This window comes from Thamnophis sirtalis, unplaced genomic scaffold (assembly GCF_051295495.1).
Source record: "Thamnophis sirtalis isolate CommonGarterSnake01/CBP01778 unplaced genomic scaffold, rThaSir2_p1.2 scaffold_8, whole genome shotgun sequence".
In the NCBI taxonomy this organism is placed as follows: Eukaryota; Metazoa; Chordata; class Lepidosauria; order Squamata; family Natricidae; genus Thamnophis; species Thamnophis sirtalis.
Window position 1 is genome coordinate 15,536,159 of NW_028261388.1, and position 19,342 is coordinate 15,555,500.

The window sequence follows — 19,342 nt, forward strand, 5'->3', positions numbered from 1 at the left end:
GACTATAAAAATAAAATAATACTGAAAGGAATAAATACTCCATTTAAACTGGATCATTACGGGATGTCTCCTTTTAAAAAATAATAACAATAATCATGAGTTGCCTCTGGACAAGTTAAAAATAACAGCTTCCTAAGCTGAATTTTCTTAACTTTTGCCTATAACTGCTTTGCTATTAATATCAAATAAATCCAAACGCCGCCAGGCCAGCATGCTTTTAGAAAAGGCTTCTAATTTGGGATTTCTTTTCTTAAACATCTTCTTCTCAAGAAGATAACTAACTTCAAGCCAGGCAGTGTCCAGACTACTTCTTTTTGTCCCCTGTATGTTTAAGCAAAACCTGTTCATGTGCTCTGTAAGCACTCCTTAAACGTCTTATTCCATTATGCAGCAAACTTTGCCATCTCTTAACCACCTTATCCCTTGTCATCTGTGGCTGCTTTAGGAACTTCCCTCTTGAGAACATTAAGAAGAAGATGAGTAAAGTCAAGGTAGCCTAGCCATCCCTGTCATAAGACACCCACAAAAGTAATGTTGACCCATCTTATTTTTTTTACTCTTAGGCGTTGCGGAATATCAATCCCAGCACAGCAAATGCTCCAAAACGTCAGGTAGGCTCATAACAAATGTTTCAGCCAAATAAGAAACATTTTCTTTTGACCTAGATCAGCTGTGCAAAGTGCTTGGGTTTCGTTTGTATTTTAATACCACGGCGGGCTTAAAAAGCAGCTATGTGTATCTCCCCGCTCCTCCAACACATATCCCCACAGACAACTTGAAGATGGTATGGTCGTATTTGTCATTGCTGGTTTCAGGGATCAAAAGAAGCTGCTTAGTTTTCTAGTTCTCTCTTAGACTTGTGTAACTTTGAATCTCCAAAGCCTATAAATTGGCCTATAAAGCTAAGTACTCTATTTCAGCTTCAAGGAGCTAAGTTGCCTCAACTGTTGGTTTTTTTAAAAACTTGGCAGTCAACCTTACAAATGTTCCTTCTGTAGAAAATAGGCTTAAAATGGAAAATATCAAGTCGGCTGAATGTTTTCTAAGGATTTAAAAATTATATTAACTGCCAATTCTCGTTTTCAGATCTGCTGTGCAAGTCAATGTGTCACATTTAAATATTACCTCAGAGAAATCTTGTAATGGCCACCCTGTGATATAGTGTTTCAAATTTTGCCAATTGAGGAGCTGGATAATAACACTGAATTTGATACTGGGATAGATTAGGAATGGACCTCTATATGGAAGAATTTTGCTACAGCATTTTGTTGAAAAAAATGTTTTAGGGTAAAGAAGGCATACAGTTTCATTCCATCTTTCACATTTCTGGGAGAGTCACATTTTTATCTTCTCACAAGCCTTCAGTAATAGCATTGTGTTCTCTTGTGCACTGCTTGGAGATTCCATGCATGAGTTATAACTTCTGCCTATCAGCCCAGAGACTGAGTTTAGATTGTTTGGATACACCTCCTTGGCCAGTTCTTAACTCAGTCTAAGCCCAAAGAGGCGTAGCATTATGATTTATCAAAGGTCAATTGATTTCAGTTATAGCCAAGGCGAAATTAAAGCCTGGTTATCTTGGTTGAAAATAAGTACTTATTCCTGATACTGGATTAGGTTTAGTGTTTATCATATTATTCCTGTGCCCTGTGTTTAGAAGCTGGCAGAATTAATGCAATGATGTTATTTTAATTTTTACATCCCAGTAACTAACTTTGTTTTAATCAGTGTATGGACTCTACTGTTATTGTTTATTGGAGATGTTTTATTTTTCTGCATGCCATTTTCACTGGCAGAGTGCTCAAACCATCACAGGCACTCCCAACATGAGTGACATCGAGCTGGCCACACACCCTTCCACCCCCCACCCCCTGAAGTCAAACATAACTGTGATGCGGCCCTCAATGAAATCGAGTTTGACACCCCTGGCCTAGACCAAAGTAATCAGATTTTGAAAACTGTAACCCCTTTGCCCTTAACTTCCTTGCAACCTTTCCAGATGGTTCAAAAACGTTGCTTTAAAACCCTGCTCTAAAATACAAGTTTTAAGTCTATAAGTTAGACTAATTTCTACCCCAAGAAGTTTAAAAAAAAATCAGAAGTGGAACTAGTTAATTAGAAGATGTGTTGAAAAGGAGACTAGACACAGCCATCCATAAGGGACACTTTAATTTGGATTCCCGAACTTGACAGTACATAAATTACTGCTTCCTATTCTAGAATTCCTAATAATAAATAATTGAATACAAATGTTTAAACAGATTCAGCAGAAAGGTGTTAGCATCATGCATTGGCTCCAGCAACTCAGCTCTAAAGAAAAAGTGGTTAACTTAAAGTCTTAAGAATACAATTTGACAATTTTTAATAAATATTTTTTGAAGAAGTCAGAAAGAAGAATGAATGGAAATAACGTACCGTCTTGATAGATACAGGCTCATAAAACTGGAAGACTATTTAAAAATGCAGTCTGAAATGATCATAGAGAATACAGTGTGCAAAAGATGCTGCCATTTTAGTTGGTGTAATAATATGCTCAGGTAAGGCCTTTCTAGATATGGCAGTTATATTAAATAACTGATTTGCCTTGATCTTAAACTGATAGCTTGAAATAGCTGAGGCAGTTGCAGATAAGTAACTGGTTAGTGGAAATAATCTAGGGATCAGTCTTTGCAGTGTTCTTAGATTTATTCTTAAATACCATTTGGGGAAAACAGTGCTAATTTGCACTGTTTTTCTGAGACCAACAAATTAAGCCCAATTTATATGTAGTTAAAACCATAGTACTAGAATTATTTCAGGCACCAAAGACCTTAAAACCTCTCTTTATTAAACTCATTACGTTCACAAATCTACGCTGTTGTGAACAGTGAGACTGTGTGCTCTCTCAAGATTTTGGTGTAAGACTGAGCTCATCTGTGTTGAATTTCCTGGCAAAATGTCTATTAATGTTTTTAATAAAAGTGCACATGATCACAAGTCTGTTTGTGATGTTCCATCTTCTCCAGTGTGGCTCAACATTTTGCCAGACCTCAAAAGCACATACTACTAATTCCACATTGCAGTGCTTGTGTTGACTGTGGGAGGACTAATGAGAGGGATTGCTTGAATACTAAGTATTGTATCTGAATACGGAAGAGTTGGTTATAGAAGTATTGCAACAGGCCATACAGAATCCTGATTTATACAGACTTAAAAAAAAAACACGAGTTATGAAAAATCTCCTGTTGTAGCTTCATGCAAGATGATTAGTCCAATTAAATATCTACAAATGGTGAAACTAAGTCCTGGGATAGACATTATTGATGTCTCATGTTACTTCAAAATCAACGTGAATAGGACAAATGTTGGACTCAGGAAATACTGTAATGTGATTAGGAGATATCATCTGCCTGATCTTGCCTGATTTCAAAAAGCTAACTGGATTACATTTACTTAGTAATTTGGATGTAGGATCAAGAAATTGCACGATTATAGGTAAGACTCTGGAATTGAGAAAATCTCAAAAAAAAATGGCTCTGGTAAACCCTGGTATTGCTGCCAAGAAAATGACATGACCCATCAAATCGCCAATAATGGAGTTTGACTTGAATATTTATATATATATTTAATTAAAATACACTCTTCAAATTTTTGCTCATAAATGTTACTCTCAAGCAAAAGAATAAACAATAATCTATGTAATCTTAATTGTTACTATGTTTACTTGCTTGAACCATTGGTTATTTTTGTTCATAATCTCTAATTCTGGATAAACTTCTGAAAGTTTAAGGTAGGATTCTTGACTATCTATCTGTCCATATTTATTTAAATATGTAATATGAAATTGGTAGAAGCCGTCGGTGTCTTAGTCTCCTTGGATTCCAGAGGACTACAATCTTAATCTGAAATTAATTTTTTCATTTTGTGTTCTTACTTTTTTGTTATCCAAAATATGAAGCTGGATTACATAAATTTCTATTTTAGGACAAGATTCCTTTATGGTTATTCATAACATTGTGAGTGTGCTTTTTAGTATATTAGAAGCAATAATCTGACTGCTTATCATATAACCTATAGTGAAAAGTTCTTAGAGTTCATTTCAGCAATGAAACCATCGTAGAGAAAGTTGGTTCAGATGATATGGCAGCAATTAACTTCTTTCTAATTATTCCCGGGAGTTACTTACTTGTAGAAATACCCGTGTTTCCACGGCAATAAGACTGGGTCTTATATTAATCTTTGCTCCAAAAGACACATTGCGGTTTATTTTCTGGTTAGGTTTTGTTTTGGGGGAAATACAGTACTAAATGCATCCATCTGGTTGCATCTTAACTGGAGGTTATTTTGGGGGTAGTGCTTATGAGCATCCTTAATGGCGGGTTAACGATCTTAACTGGGGGTTATTTTGGGGCGTAGGGCTTATGAGCATCCTGAAAAATCATGCTAGGGCTTATTTTCCAGTTGGGGGTTATTTTGGGGGAAACAGGTAGTAACATCAAGGCTGCAGATTCATGTGAGATCACAGGTTCTTTTGATTAAAAATACCTTAGATTACAGAGTCAAAGCAGTAGTTGATCACTAATAGCTCATGTAACCAAAAAAAAAAAATTGCCCCAGAATACCTCAAAGCCACATAAATTGAACAGCCATTTGAGGATTGCAGTCCTGTGTATCCTTTTGATTCCACTACGTAAGCCTGTTTTTGTCATTGTTGCTTTCCTCAACACCACCCTTAATCATTTTTACCATGTTTATATTCAGTTAGATCCTGAAATTCAACTCTGTCTATGTGACACCTGTTTAGTCACTTTCAGGGCCCTCTGGAACACCAAGACTAGATTGGTGTCCATGTCTAGAAAAGTCTCTAAAAATAAAAGGGCCAACTGCCTAATAGATTTATTTTGGCTTGAATCTAAATATTCTTTAGCCTGTGGAAACTATGAGTAGTTCTGCTTAAAGTCATTTGAAAGATTCCATTCATATTTGGGAACTCTATTCCGTATACTCACTTGCTTCTGATTGGTCATATTAATATCTACAATGAAATAAAAAAGTTACAATTATAAAAATGGAAACATAGCCAAGATAGTTTAGAATGTAAATGTGTGGGTTTTTGTTTTTTTATTCAATAGACATAACTACCAAGCAACAATGGGCAGCTAACAATGTCAAAAAGGGGAAAAAAACCAGTAATAAACCAACAAATCAATAGAATGCACAATAATTCACAGAAAAACATTGAAACATTCTGTCAGCTCACATAATATCCTAGCTCAGGGCTGAGGAAAAAGCCAGGACTTCAGATACCGAGAAAAACACTTGCACCATAATAATGTTTTCAGTTTTAATTTGGATTACTTATCTGTAACTATTACAGGTAGTCCTTGACTTACAACAGGTCATTTACTGACATTCAAAGTTACATCATCACTGAAAAGTGACTTATAACTGTTTTTTACACTTACAATCGTTGTAGCATCCCCATGGACACATGCAGAGGTGGGTTCCTACTGGTTCGGACAGGTTCAGCTGAATTGGTAATGGTATGATGGCCTGGGTCGCAGAATTGGCAGCGACCCAGGCCTGACACGCCCCCTAACCCTAACCAGACACCGCCATCTTTTTTGGGAGTTCTGCGTATGCGAGAACAATTTCCATTGTCCTGTGCATGCACGCATAGCGCGAATCCAACAAGAGCAGACCAGCCATAACACCAGCTAGGACCCACCCCCTGGTCACATGATTTACATTCAGATGCTTGACAACTGACTCAACATTTATGACAGTTGCAATGTCCCATGGTCATGTGATTTCTTTGGTGACCTGAGAAGCAAAATCAATGGGGAAACCAGGTTCACTTAACAACTGTGATGCACTTAAGCAATGTGGTGGGAAAAGTTGTAAAATGGAGCAGACTCACTTAACAAATTTCTCACAACATAAATTTTAATAACATAATTTTGGGGCTCAATTGTGGTTGTAAATCGATGACTATCTGTACTAGCTCTTCACCACTTTTTTTTTAAAGCTACTTTTAAGTTATGGAGATTTTTCTTTTAAAAATACTCCTTTTTTTTATATAGAACTTTATTTTAATCTACAACTTTTTTATATTCCAGAAAATACATCCCAAATAAATAATGTTGTGCCACTACAATAACGTCGTTATTGTCCGTGGTATCAGAATCTGAACTCTCACGACCCATTTTACATTTATGGAAACTAATACATTACTAGCATATGCTTAATAGATGTCATTTTTTATTTCCAATCTTGAATATCTCAGTTTGACAGAGTTGATAAATAAATAGGATATGTAAAAAACCAAGCAGTATCAGAAACCTGTCACATTAATAGCTCTACTAGATCAGATGTATTATAAATTATCCATTATGTGCAACAATAATGTAAAGAAGTTATTGTCTGCGTTTATACATTGCACTAAGCCATTATCCATAGTGGTGGAGATAGCGCCCAGGAATGCTTTTAGACTCTTATCTTAGGACCAGATGTGTTTTTCTCTTCTGTCTTCCATTCCTGGATATTTTATAGCCAAGGTGGCGCAGTGGTTAAATGCAGCACTGCAGGCTACTGCTAGATCAGCAGGTCAGCGGTTCAAATCTCACCGGCTCAGGGTTGACTCAGCCTTCCATCCTTCCGAGGTGGGTAAAATGAGGACCCAGATTGTTGGGGGCAATATGCTGACTCTCTGTAAACCGCTTAGAGAGGCCTGAAAGGCCTATGAAGCGGTATATAAGTCTACTGCTATTGCTATTGCTATTGCTATTTTAATAACTATTCTTCTACAAATTAACAACGGTTGAGGCTGGGCCCCTTTAACAGCAGGTAAGAGCAGCTTCCCGATCCAGCAAGAAGGGCTTTCACGAGCGATGCTTCGGAACGCTGACCCTAGGACTGCATAAGACATAATTAGCGGTCCCGACACAGCCCAGGGGCATCACTCATGAATTTCCATTCCACAGCTCTAGCCCCAGGAGCAACTCAACGGGTGCCATTTTTGCTCAACAAAGATGACGGCCGCCATTTTGAAGCAGCGCAAAAGCAACAGACGCCGTTTCGATGATAGCTATTAAAATATCCAGGAATGGAAGATAGAAGAGAAAAACACATCTTTTCCTAATATAGACTGTGTCTAAAAGCATTCTTGGATGCTATCTCCAGCCACCAGAGAATGGCTGGCTGATATGCCACCAGAGAATGGGCATATCAGATAAGACCAACGTCTATTCTGAGGTTATTTTGTTTTTGACCAAGAACATTGTGTGAATGTAGACACTAAGGTATGTAAAGCATGGTTTGTAACTTAGCATGTTACTTGAAGCCAATCAGAAGGTTTTTATTCAGTAAACTCTATTATATTGTGATGTAGTATAAATTCACTCTTGAAAAAGAACACAGGAACGCTACGAATCAAAATCTTTCTCTAGAATATTGTGAAGAAAGAACTATTAACCTTCACTTCTGAAGTCACTCTTGACAACTTCAGTGGAATGGAAAAATTACTGAAATTAAAAGCATGCATATGGGGAGAACCTATATTAGAAGGCTTAATGGCATTTACAAGCAATTAAATGAATGTGGGGCATGACCTATAAACAATTGTCACAAACACATATAAATTATTTAATAATTATGTTATTAATAGGAGGTTTTGGAGTTGTATTTGTATTCCACAACTGATTCTGTGTTTTAATCTAGACTGCTCTCCAGCATAACCCTATTGCAATATTTGCCACTGCCAAATATTTGCTGATTTAATAGCTAATCTGATTCAAAAAATAGCATTTAAAATGTAATTGGACAGTATTCAAGTTTAATTTCATCTTTACAGTAGCTCTTCTATGAATTTGATAGATTATTTTAGCTTGGTTTATAAAGTCCAGTGTTAAAAATTATGTACAAAACAAAGTGTTAAATCTTAATTTTCTTATGCCAATTAGAAATGTTTGACTTTGTTTTTGTTTTTCTAAGTAATGAGGAAATAATAATTACCAGGCAGATCTTTTCCAGACTTCGTATTCAAACATTAACTGAAACCTGAATCCTTTCCGTATCCTTTTGATTTATGAATTAAAATATCAAGTTGCAAAGCCTCGCATTGGATTATATGCTATATGTTAATTCCATGATTAAGAAATCATATTACAATGCTTTTTTTATTCAGCTCCCTTTAAAACAGAACGGTCCGCGGGTTTTGTTTCTATCCAGTGTTATCTTTTATTCTGAAAACATTAATTTCATGAGGATCTTGTTGAACATAGTGGGCAGTTATGAATTACTTTTTCCTTCTTGGTATTGTGTAAGTTAAAAGCCAGGCTAATGTTTATTAAGAATGAAGGTGAGTAATATTTGAGGAGCCATTGAAGGACAGTGTCTCACCATCCCCATTAAACCTGTTGGTGCATGTCCCCATTTCTAAAGCTGCTGACACCACCGGGTAACTTCCTATGTCTCTGGTTGCAGAACTTTGGCAAACTTTCAAGGCCCTTCCCATCGTTTAAACTGGCCCTTCCCATCTCTTCAACTACCATAGCAAATCCCTTTTTAACTTTATAAGAACTTGAAATATCTCCTGTGTCATTACCATTCATGTTGCCTTTGACTTGCCCATCCCTTCTCTTAAGTCTTAGGTTCTTTTTCCTGCAAGGTTGTCGCAATGTTTTTTTTCTCCAGCTCCACCATTTAAGTTGTTTCTCAAATTATTTGTTACTGTACCGCGATAAGGAGTGTGTAGGTACCAGGAAAAAAAAGGAATCCAGATAGTAAGAGTGAGGTAAATGGATGAGAGTTGAGTAATAACACTATGAATTCTGATGACTCTGATCAAAGGCTTACTTAGTTCACCCTTCTGTTCTCACATTTGCCAACCAGATGCCTCTTGAGAAGTTTAGAAGTAGGAGATGCGTACTTTACATTAGTACTTTCCCACTTACCGTATTTCTCGCACTATAAGAAGCAACTGGCCATAAGACGCAAGCTTAGAGGAGGGAAACAAGGAAAAAAAATACCAGGTGGAGCCTGAGAGGACCACAGATAGGTGTCCTCTAATGTGCCAGCTCTGTCTATTGACTCCTGTACTGTGGAAAAGAAACAGAAGAGACTGGCAATGACAAAGACGGAAGAGGCGGGGTTCAGAACTGTTAAAAGACCCCGCCACCAAGGCTTGGCTGCTATTCACCAAAGGACCAGAACCGTTTCCACCCACTTTTGGGGGATGGGGAGGGCATCTTATGGACCGAAAAATACATCAATTTCCCCAACAGTTGATATTCAGGGTCGTACCTATGAGACTGATGGAGGTAGCTTATAAAATGCCATGAGTAGCGTAGCAATTACTGATAACTGGTAAGAGACTTGTCCTAACTTTTGAAATTACGTAGCTTAGCACCAAACAAAGTGTCTTCCTCTAATGTTGCAACTGAACTTTGAACCTTGAATGTGAGTTATGAATATAGTCATTTCTTAATTGGCAGGAATTGGCTCTCCGTAGTCAGCTTCCCAGTATGGAACAAGATGGCACCCAGAATCGAGTATCCTCTCCCGGAATGTCTCAAGAACTCAGAACAATGACCACAAATAGCTCAGATCCCTTTCTTAACAGGTTAGTGGCAGTAGCTCCCAGTGGTTTCATTTCACCAAAGCTAACGATGTTTCAAATTCTGTTTGGTTTCTGTAATCCTCTGTTCGGGACTTTGATCTGTTCCAAGAATCCCAGCTGTAAAGGGATATTTTTTTACAGGGCAAATCTAGTTCACTCTCGCATTTCCCCCCCTCCCAAAAAAGCTGAAGATTAAGATCTGTGGAAGTCAACTGTTCAGACTTGTAGGAAAGATTTTGTCTTCAAAGTCGTAACGTGTTCTCCAAGGCACAGGCCAATAGGTGCACAGTGACTCGGAAAACCTTTTCAAACACTAGCACTGAACTTGCTCGGGGGCTCTCTTAAAGGATTTTGCAGTATTCCTGGTTTTAATTTTATTCTTTATAGCGCTGACACACAGGAAATGGTGATAGGCTTTAGCATATCATATTACAAGGCAAGCAGGCTATTTTTTTTCTGGTGTTAATTTATGCAGCCTCTGGTTACTAGTTAACAGGGTCATGTGTTTTAATGCTTCTAATTATTGAATACCCTGTTTTCCCGAAAATAAGACCTCCCCGGATAATAAGCCCAATCGGGCTTTTTGAGCACATGCACTAAAATAAGCCCTCGCCCGAAAATAAACCCTCCCCGAAAATATTGCAACATAGCAGCAGCCATGAGGTGACCACGCTCGCTGACTCCTGCGCCTCAAAAATAATAAGACCTCCCCAAAAATAAGGCCAAGCACTTATTTATAAATAAGACCCTGTCTTATTTTCAGAGAAACATGGTAGATAAGGTTAAAATGGGACATCAGTACGCACAAAGAACTGAAAAGAAATGCTGGCTATTGTTGGTACTTGGATATTGTTTCATTCAAGGACTAGAGTCTTATTTTTCAAGCCAATAAGTCAATCAAACAGAAGACAATTATTGTTTTTAATGAAATTTGCTGTTTCTCAAGGGCATTCCTCCTTCCCTGACTATCATATAAATAGTATTTTCTGAATTTTCTGAATTCTGGCAGTCCTACAAAATTCTAAGTTCAAGGATAGGAACTACCATAACTAAACTCTTGTGGATATCTTGAGCCCCCTTGTGTATTCTATATGTCTGCGTAGGTTATAGTTAAAATGTCAGACATTGTGGAACAAGTGCATTTTTAAAGTATAGATAGTCCTCTACTTACAACCACAAATGAGCCCAAAATTTCTTTTGCTAAGCGAGACATTTGTTAAGTGTACTTTGCCGCATTTTACAACCTGTTTGGCAGTTATTTAATATCAATAGGAATGGCACTTAGACTTATATACCGCTTCACAGTGCTTTACAGCCCTCTCTAAGCATCTTACAGAGTCAGCCTCTTGCCCCCAACAATCTGGATCCTCATTTTACCCACCTCGGAAGGATGGAAAGCTGAGTCAACCATGAGCCTGGTGAGATTTGAACAGCCAAATTGCAGGCATCCGGCAGGCAGCAGAAGCAGCTTGCAGTACCGCACTCTAACCACTGCGCCATCCCAGCTCAACTTGCTTGTCACATGAATCTGGCTTCCCCATAGACCTTGCTTGTCAGAAGGTCACAAAAGGGGGGTCACGTGAGCCCAGGACACTGCAACCGTCATAAATATGAACCTGTTGCTAAGCATCTGAATGTTGATCGTGTGACCATGGGGATCCTGCAAAGGTTGCAAGCGTGAAACAAAGTCATAAGTCACTTTTTCAATGCTGTTGTAACTTTCAACCATCACAAAATGAACTGCTACAAATTGAGGACTATCTGCACACTTTTGCAGTGGGTCAGTCAGTAGCGTAATAGTGCGTAAACTAAATTTAGATTAGAATTCTCAAGAACACAAGCAAATTAGAAGGCATTGCCATTTAAAAAAAAAAAAATGTTGCCCTAGCGGAGCTCTGCCATTACTGACTTCTGTGAATTTATTTATTTTTTATTGAGACACACAGACTTACCATTTTGAAAGATTGCAGCATCGTAGCATTCGAGAAGTTAGGTGGTGGCAGCGAAGATTAGTCAAGGTTGTGGAAGAAATTTATTGTGTTGGGAATGGATGTCACACCATATGCTGCATTGTGGGAATTGAAACCTGCAGAATTGAACCTTTAAAGAATTCCCCTTCGCGGACTTGTTTTAATATGTGTTTTTACGAGGAGAACATCATTCAACCCTAACTGCGAAAATGAATGCTTTGGATGATAAATGCTGGCTGTTTTTCCCATCAGTAGCTTAAATTGACCTAACATTTCCCTTGCAGTGGGACATACCACTCCAGAGATGAGAGCACCGACAGTGGCCTCAGCATGAGCAGTTATAGTGTTCCTAGAACTCCGGATGACTTCCTTAATAGTGTTGATGAAATGGATACAGGTGAGGGGTCATTTCCTTCCAGTTGCTGTCTGACTGATGCTTCTTGTGCCTTGTTTAACTAGCGGTAAGATGGAGGGGTGGGTAGGTTGCAGTAGAATGAGTGAGACAATGGAATTGTCAGGCGACAGAAAGGTAACTGGATGTTACTTTCTTCAGAGAACAAGGTATTCAACTGTATGCCTCATAGCGTTCTGCCCGAACCTTAGCATTTGTAAAGAGGAAAAAAATGCTTTGAATTTATAGTGATTTTGACGACAATATTATACCTTCTTCAAAACCAACTTATTTTATGTGTGGCCAGAACCTGAAAATAACATTTAACACAGCACAGTACTTAAAACAAAATGGTTCGGTTGAGATCTGCATACGTCGGACTGATTGGGGTAGATTGCAAGGGTGACACTGAAATATAATTTTATGGCGTTTTATTCTATTTTACATCCCCCGTTTCCCTGAAAATAAGACCTCCTCGGATAATGAGCCCACTTGGGCTTTTGAGCGCATTTGCTAATATAGGCCCTCCCCCGAAAATATTGCAACGCGGCAGCAGCCATGAGGTGACCACACTTGCCTCCTCCTGCACCTCAAAAACAATAAGACCTCCCCAAAAATAAGGCCAAGCGCTTATTTCAGGGGTCAAAAGAAAATAAGACCCTGTCTTATGTTCAGGGAACACGGTAATTATGTATTAAATTATATTGTATCTTATCCTATAACTATTGTATTTTATCTTACTCTTATTTTAAATGGTTTGTATAGGATTTTATTGGCCATATGTGTTTGAACCTTATGCTTTGATGTGGCCTATAGGCTAATCAATAAAGCTATAATCAAATATTTCTTCTTCAGTTGTGTGCCCGGATATGAATCTGAAAAATTCATGGTGATGTCTTTAGGTTAAAATGGGCTGGATATTTTTGAGCTGCAAATCTGAACCATTTCCTAATTTACTGCTACAGAAGTTCTGCAGCCTGTCTGTCCCTGTGGTTTCAGTTTCTAAAGTTCCATATTTCCTTTCAGATTGATAATACACACTATTGAAAATTATTCCGACTGCAATCATACAGCTTATAATGTTGTTTATTTAATCCTTTTATATTATTTATTTAAAAAATTAAATTTTTTTTAACCTTAATCTTGAAAATAGTTCCAGAATGTCCTACAAGATCAGTCATAAGACAATTCCTGTTTTCAGTCTAAATAACATCATGCTAAAAGAAAGAGATGGGGGAGAAAAACAAGTAGAGCGTTTTAAATTGATAACCCTCCCTTTAAGGCAGATGGACCTTTTATTGTGGGCTGCTGTGAAGTTTCAGAAGAGAAACCTCGCTTTGATTTTCTCTTCCTTGAACAACAGTTGGATTGGCAGTTGTTCTTGCTATCAGTTGATGCCTCCATAATTTAATAGAATAGAATAGAATTCTTTATTGGCCAAGTGTGATTGGACACACAAGGAACTTGTCTTTGGTGCATGTGCTCTCAGTGTACATAAGGAGAATAAAATACATTCATCAAGAATAAAAAGACACAACATTTTGTGTTAGTCAAGGTTACTAATAAGTTATCAAATCGTACTAGGAAACAATAAAAAACAATATAAATTGAAAGATACAAGCAACATGGTTATAGTAAGTGTGGAGAGAGATACTAGAGAGGAAGAGAAGAATAATAGTAATGCATTCTTAGTAAATTATTGACAGCGTTGTGGGAATTAGTTGTTAAGCGGAGGGATGGCCTTCAGGGAAAAGCCATCCTTGTGTCTAGTTGTTCTGGTGTGCAATGCTCTATAGCATTGTTTTGAGGGTAGAAGTTGAAACAATTTATGTCCAGGATATGAGGGGTCTGTAGATATTTTCACAGTGATTATTTTTTCACAGTGATGATGCTGCATAGGGTGGGGGTTGGCTTCACATGGGCAGTATTTAGAGCCACTTCAATATATATGTGCTTAATGCCCTGCTTTGCATTCCTTGTGTATCTAGGTGACACTATCAACCAAAGCTCCATCCCCTCCCATCAGAACCGTTTTCCAGACTACCTTGAAGCCATTCCAGGGACTAATGTGGACCTTGGAACACTGGAAGGCGACCCGATGAATATAGAAGGAGAGGAACTGATGCCAAGCCTACAAGAAGCTTTGAGCTCCGATATCCTTAATGACATGGAATCTGTGCTGGCAGCCACCAAGCTAGATAAAGAAAGCTTTCTGACCTGGTTATAGGGGCCTCAGGGAGATGGAATTGGAAATCTTTGAAGGATCTAAGGAGATAAGACATGTACCTTTGTTGAGAACAGTATCATAAAGGCATCTTGGCTTATGATCAGAGAGGAAAACATTTTACTGAACAAAATACTTCCGATTTTATTGATCCAATGTTTTTTTTTTTGTCCAATCGCTGCTGTTATATCGCTGACCTCTTTCACATTGACTCTGAAGAGTTCTGTTGTTGTTTTTTTCTGTTGCAACTACTGTTCAGCATGGTGGTAATGGGCAGGGAGAGGATGGAAAAGTTGGTATAGTATAGCTTTTATTGTCATTGTACATCATGTATACAACGAAATGGGTTAGAGAGAGAGAGAGAGAGAGAGAGAGACCAGCTATATTTCTGGATAATGTCTATCATTCCTTTTGCCCTGCTTTCTATTTGCTTGTCCTTTTCTTTGACTAAGGATGTTGCGGAGCTTCAGCTTTTGTGTATTGGCAAAAAAACAAAATAACCCTTAACTAGCCCATCAAGCCAAAAAGGACGTATCTGATAAGGGGGGGGAATCCATACCAATTTGGGAATAAAACATAAAATGTTTTATTGTTGGGCACGAATCATCAGACATTTAAGTGTTGGATACAGTTCTTCATGCCGCTTGATCTATATTGAGCAAAACGGACACATGCCAAGGATGGCTACTGGATTTTGCCCACTGGCAGCTTCTTAATTCCCTTAGTTAGCTTGCTCACATTTTACAGCATCATAAAGAAACCCTTTCCTACGAAAACATGGTTTGTTGCCTCTTTCGCTTGTTTTCCAAATTTTAGACCTCTTTAATTATAGCCGTAGATTAGAAAAAGAACGTTCTGTTTTGTGTATTGGTTGTTTTTGTTTTAATATTTTTAAATAGTGAAATTTTCTGACTTCACCTAGTCTTATTTAAGTCTGAATGGATTTTTTTTTATACTAAGCTAGTATAGCCAGTTAATATCAATAGTTCTATGTTTTGTTTACTGCTTTTAAAAGGATTACTTTGAATGTATTCATTAGATTAAAGAGCCTTTGGCTTAAGTTTCACCCCTGTATCCAGAATTCAAAGAAACGTCCTCGTCTTACAGAATTCTTTACCTAAATGTACTCATTTGATCATTAGCCTCACACATTCTGGAGGAGTTTTTAAAGCTTTTAACCTTGCCATTTAAGAATGGCCAACCGTCGTGCTTTTACCCTCAGCTTTGAACACGGTAAACCTTACATTGAGTTCTTAATCAAAGGACAGTATTTGTCATTGGGGAGCTTTTTAATGTTGATGAAATTGTTGGCTTGAGAATCAAGTGTCCCCAGTGAAAAGAAAATGAAGCTTTCCTGTATACATAGTTTCATGATACTGTCTGCACTGTCAGGTGAGTTTACAATATTAGCAACGGGAACACTAAAGTTAAACTATATCAAAAGCATACTGAAAAATAGGTCCATTGCACACTTAGAAGACTGTAAAGATATGTGATAGATGGCAACATGAGCATGTAGTTGGCCATGTATTTTAGTTGTAGTGATTAGCACTGAAGTCAAAGAGTGAGTATATATCTATAAACTTTACTTTTAGCAGGAATGGTTTATCCTTAAAGTTGTCTGTAGGAATTGTGATATTCCAAAGAGTATTTTAAATGAACAAAATGGCCATGTTGAATATAAGCTATGATGCCTTTTTTCCCCCTCCCTTTTAAATGCATTGGCACCAATAAGTGCCTTATAGGTCTGTCAACATTCCCATTAATTTGTTGCCTTTATTGCAAGAGTTTATAATATTAACCTGTCTAGTTTAATGAAAAGAAGGACTAGGGGAGACATGATAGCAGCGTTCCGATATCTCAGGGGCTGCCACAAAGAAGAGGGAGTCAAGCTATTCTCCAAAGTACCTGACGGTAGAACAAGAAGCAATGGGTGGAAATTAATCAAGGAGAGAAGCAATTTAGGACTAAGGAGACATTTCCTGACAGTTAGAACAATTAATCAGTGGAACGACTTGCCTCCAGAAGTTGTGAATGCTCCAACACTGGAAGTCTTTAAGAAGATGTTCGATAACCATTTGTCTGAAGTGGTGTAGGGTTTCTTGTCTATGCAGGAGGTTGGACTAGAAGACCTCCAAGATCCCTTCCATCTCTGACATTCTATATTCTAACCATCAAGAAAAGTTTAAACCTGAAATTCAGTGTATAATTTTCAGACTAGGACAAGGGTGTCAAACTCAAGGCTCAGGGGCCAGATCTGGCCCATGGGCTGCTCGGGAAACAGCAACCATCTGGCCCCCAGTGCCTCTGCCAGCAAAAAAACAGAGCTTTGGGGGGGGGCATGTGGGCCTCCTACGCTCCATTTTCTCTGGCACATAGCTTGAATCACCACAGGCACCCCCGACACGAATGACATCGAGCTAGCCTTGCCCACCAAGGCCAGGCCCACTCCCCCCCCCCCAAACACAACCCTGGTGCAGCCCTCAATGAAATCAAGTTCGACACCCCTGGACTAGGACATGCTTAAAAAAACATAAACCCTGGACGGAGTCCAGATCTTTGCTCAAGTTGGTAAACGTTACTTCCACTTGATGTCTTGTGAAGCAGGAAATGCCCTCTCCCTCGGGCACCATGTATTCACCCTCCAAATCTGCTCTAAAGAGATTAGCTCTTTTGGGAAAGATTTTATGGGTACAAGGAAGAGAAGTCAAGAAGTGTAATGCTGGGTTTCAGCCACGTCTCCCTTTTTAGTTGACCCGAGGATGAAGTTAAACAGTTGTAGCCTTGAGGTTTTGTGTGTGTGCGTGTGTGTGTATACCGATAAGCCACAGCTTAACGAATTATTTTTCTTCTGCGCTGCCATATCAACCTCCCAAGTCGGTGAACATGGGAATGGGGTCATACGAACAGAATCTCAGTCCCGTTAAGAGGATTCCTCTGTGTTGTTTTTTTATTTCCCCCATCCTTTCCAAGAAATACTTGAAAGCCAACTGAAACTAACTACAAATTGATTCAAATAGTGTTCTAAACGGGATAAAGGGTGAGAAAATCTGAGATCTTGCATTTGTTTTTTTTTCTATACATGGGAGGAATATAGGCCCCTGTTTGAATATCAAATAGGAACTTCTGAATTCCTGTACCCAACCAATCATTCTTGGTTGCTTTACTTGGTGACAGCTTTAAAGTTGGAACATTTTTTTTTTTGCCCTAATTTTTCCTTTTGTACACTACACTACACAGCTCAAACTATATTTGAGTAGCACTGCTAGAGAAGTACTTACCTAAACTCTCCTTGAATTTCTCTTTAACACTAAGCCTTCTGTATAGTACTTAACTCTAGTTACTCTTTAAGCCTGTTTATTAGGTGGGAAACGTGCCTTAGCAATCACTCGTACTGTTGGCGGAAGAAAAACAAACTAGATGCTATTACAAATTTTTTTTTTTTGTATTCAAATCTATCATTTGACAAAGTGGCTTACTCTTTTTTAGGGTATTGAAATGCAAAAGAATAAAAAAAGTGTTATAGGTAGTATTTTGTATTGACTGGTGTATATATTTAAACAGATTTACTGTCCTAACTTTATGGCTTCTAGATATTTTTTTAAGTACCGTGTGTTCAAAATGGGATGAAAGCTTATGAATTCTTCTGTATGTTTGGCAACATGCTTTGAAAAAAGAAATACGCTGTTTCGATAAATCATGTGGATTCACAGTTGTACCAATCAGTGTTGGAGCTCAAGCAATGCAAGGTTAAGAGCAATTCATGGTACCCTATCTTTTGCACATATGGAAAATCCATATTAAAATGACTTCACTTGCAATCAATGGGGGGGGGGAACGACTTTTTATACAAGAGGTGGATTTGTATGTTTGTCTAAAGTGACACTTTTTCCTTTGGGTGAAAAACTTCTATATTTTAAAACGTTTTCTTTTAGAGAACTCTGAAACACAACTCTCAAATATATATATAGTTATAAATGTTATATTTTCTTTAGGTGTAAGAGCATGCCTATGTTAGATACCGTAGTAAATTCTGTTACATTATTTTCCTTTATGTAATACATTTTTCACTGCTTTTTTTGTTTTTGTTTTACATGATATAAATATATACTTTGCGCTTAACAATGTGTTTGTTTTATTTTTTAAATATTTATATTTTTAATATTGAACACATCCAAATGCTAATAAAACCCTAATATGGGCGAATTTGCACCCATAAACTGCCAGGTAACTTAAAATAATGACGGGGGTGGGGGAGTGTTTTTGCTTTTACTTTATAACCATATTTGAAGACAACAATTGGTGTATATTCTCGAGAAATCCAAGTATTTTTAAGAAATGTAACCTTGGCTGGCAAGGTTAAACGAGGCTATCAAAGTGGTGCTTTGCCTATATATATATCTGTGTGTGTGTGTGTGTGTGTGTGTGTGTGTGTGCTGAAACACCGCGAGCAGTTTCAACCAAACTTGGTACATAGATAACTTACTCTCTGGGAAAAAATATTGTGGGGATAAGACACCTAACACCACTTGGGGTGTATGTTCTATTAAGATGCAGCCTGTTGTGTCTTAAAATGGCTTCTACTGCACTGCCGTAAAATAGCTTCTACTGTGCAGCACAGTGGAGTTGCCATGGTAATGGCTTCACGGTACTCCACAAAGAGACTCCCTCTGGTAAGTGGAAAAATCCAACATTATAAATTACGTTTGGTCCAGACATTTCCCCCCTATAAATAAATGCCCGGGCAACGCCAGGTTATCAGCTACTTCAAAATAAAATTGTTTTGCAAAGTAGGTTAGCATGAGCAAAATACTCAATGGAGGCATTAAATTTGCCACATCTTTCAGAATGATTGTGTAGCTGCTTCAAAGGGCGCCCTGTTTCCTACAGGTATGTGCACATTCACAGACATCATTTCCAATGGGGATTTCCATGTGACTGGGGAAAGCCTTTTGAAGGAGCTGTGAGTCTTTCAGAGAACATGGCTGCTTTAATTGCTTCAAAGAGAGTGTCAAAGGGTGGGTCATTTATTTGAGATACAGAAGGGGAGAAGTCATCTGTGGAGACTTGAAACTTCACCTCTCAGGTATGTGATACAGTGAGGTGCCCCTTTGACTCAAACTACATAGCGGATTACTATCAAGTCTGCAAGATCTTTC

The 19,342-nt window shown here is 38.1% G+C and overlaps 1 protein-coding gene across 8 annotated transcripts in view; it reads left to right on the forward strand.

Annotated features, from left to right (window-relative positions):
- Nucleotides 1-18,308, forward strand: part of YAP1 (Yes1 associated transcriptional regulator) — an 86,581-nt gene extending 68,273 nt beyond the window's left edge. For 4 of the 8 annotated variants that reach the window (XM_087721134.1, XM_087721135.1, XM_087721138.1 and 1 more), the window contains 4 exons: nt 564-611; nt 9,474-9,601; nt 11,853-11,965; nt 13,948-18,308. In XM_087721134.1, coding sequence (XP_087577260.1) covers nt 564-611; nt 9,474-9,601; nt 11,853-11,965; nt 13,948-14,186 — 528 coding nt within the window. In that variant the 3' untranslated portion in view covers nt 14,187-18,308. The remainder of the gene's footprint in view (nt 1-563; nt 612-9,473; nt 9,602-11,852; nt 11,966-13,947) is intronic. The other 4 variants (XM_087721136.1, XM_087721137.1, XM_087721140.1 and 1 more) reach the window with 1 other exon arrangement.
- Nucleotides 18,309-19,342: the final 1,034 nt, after the last annotated feature.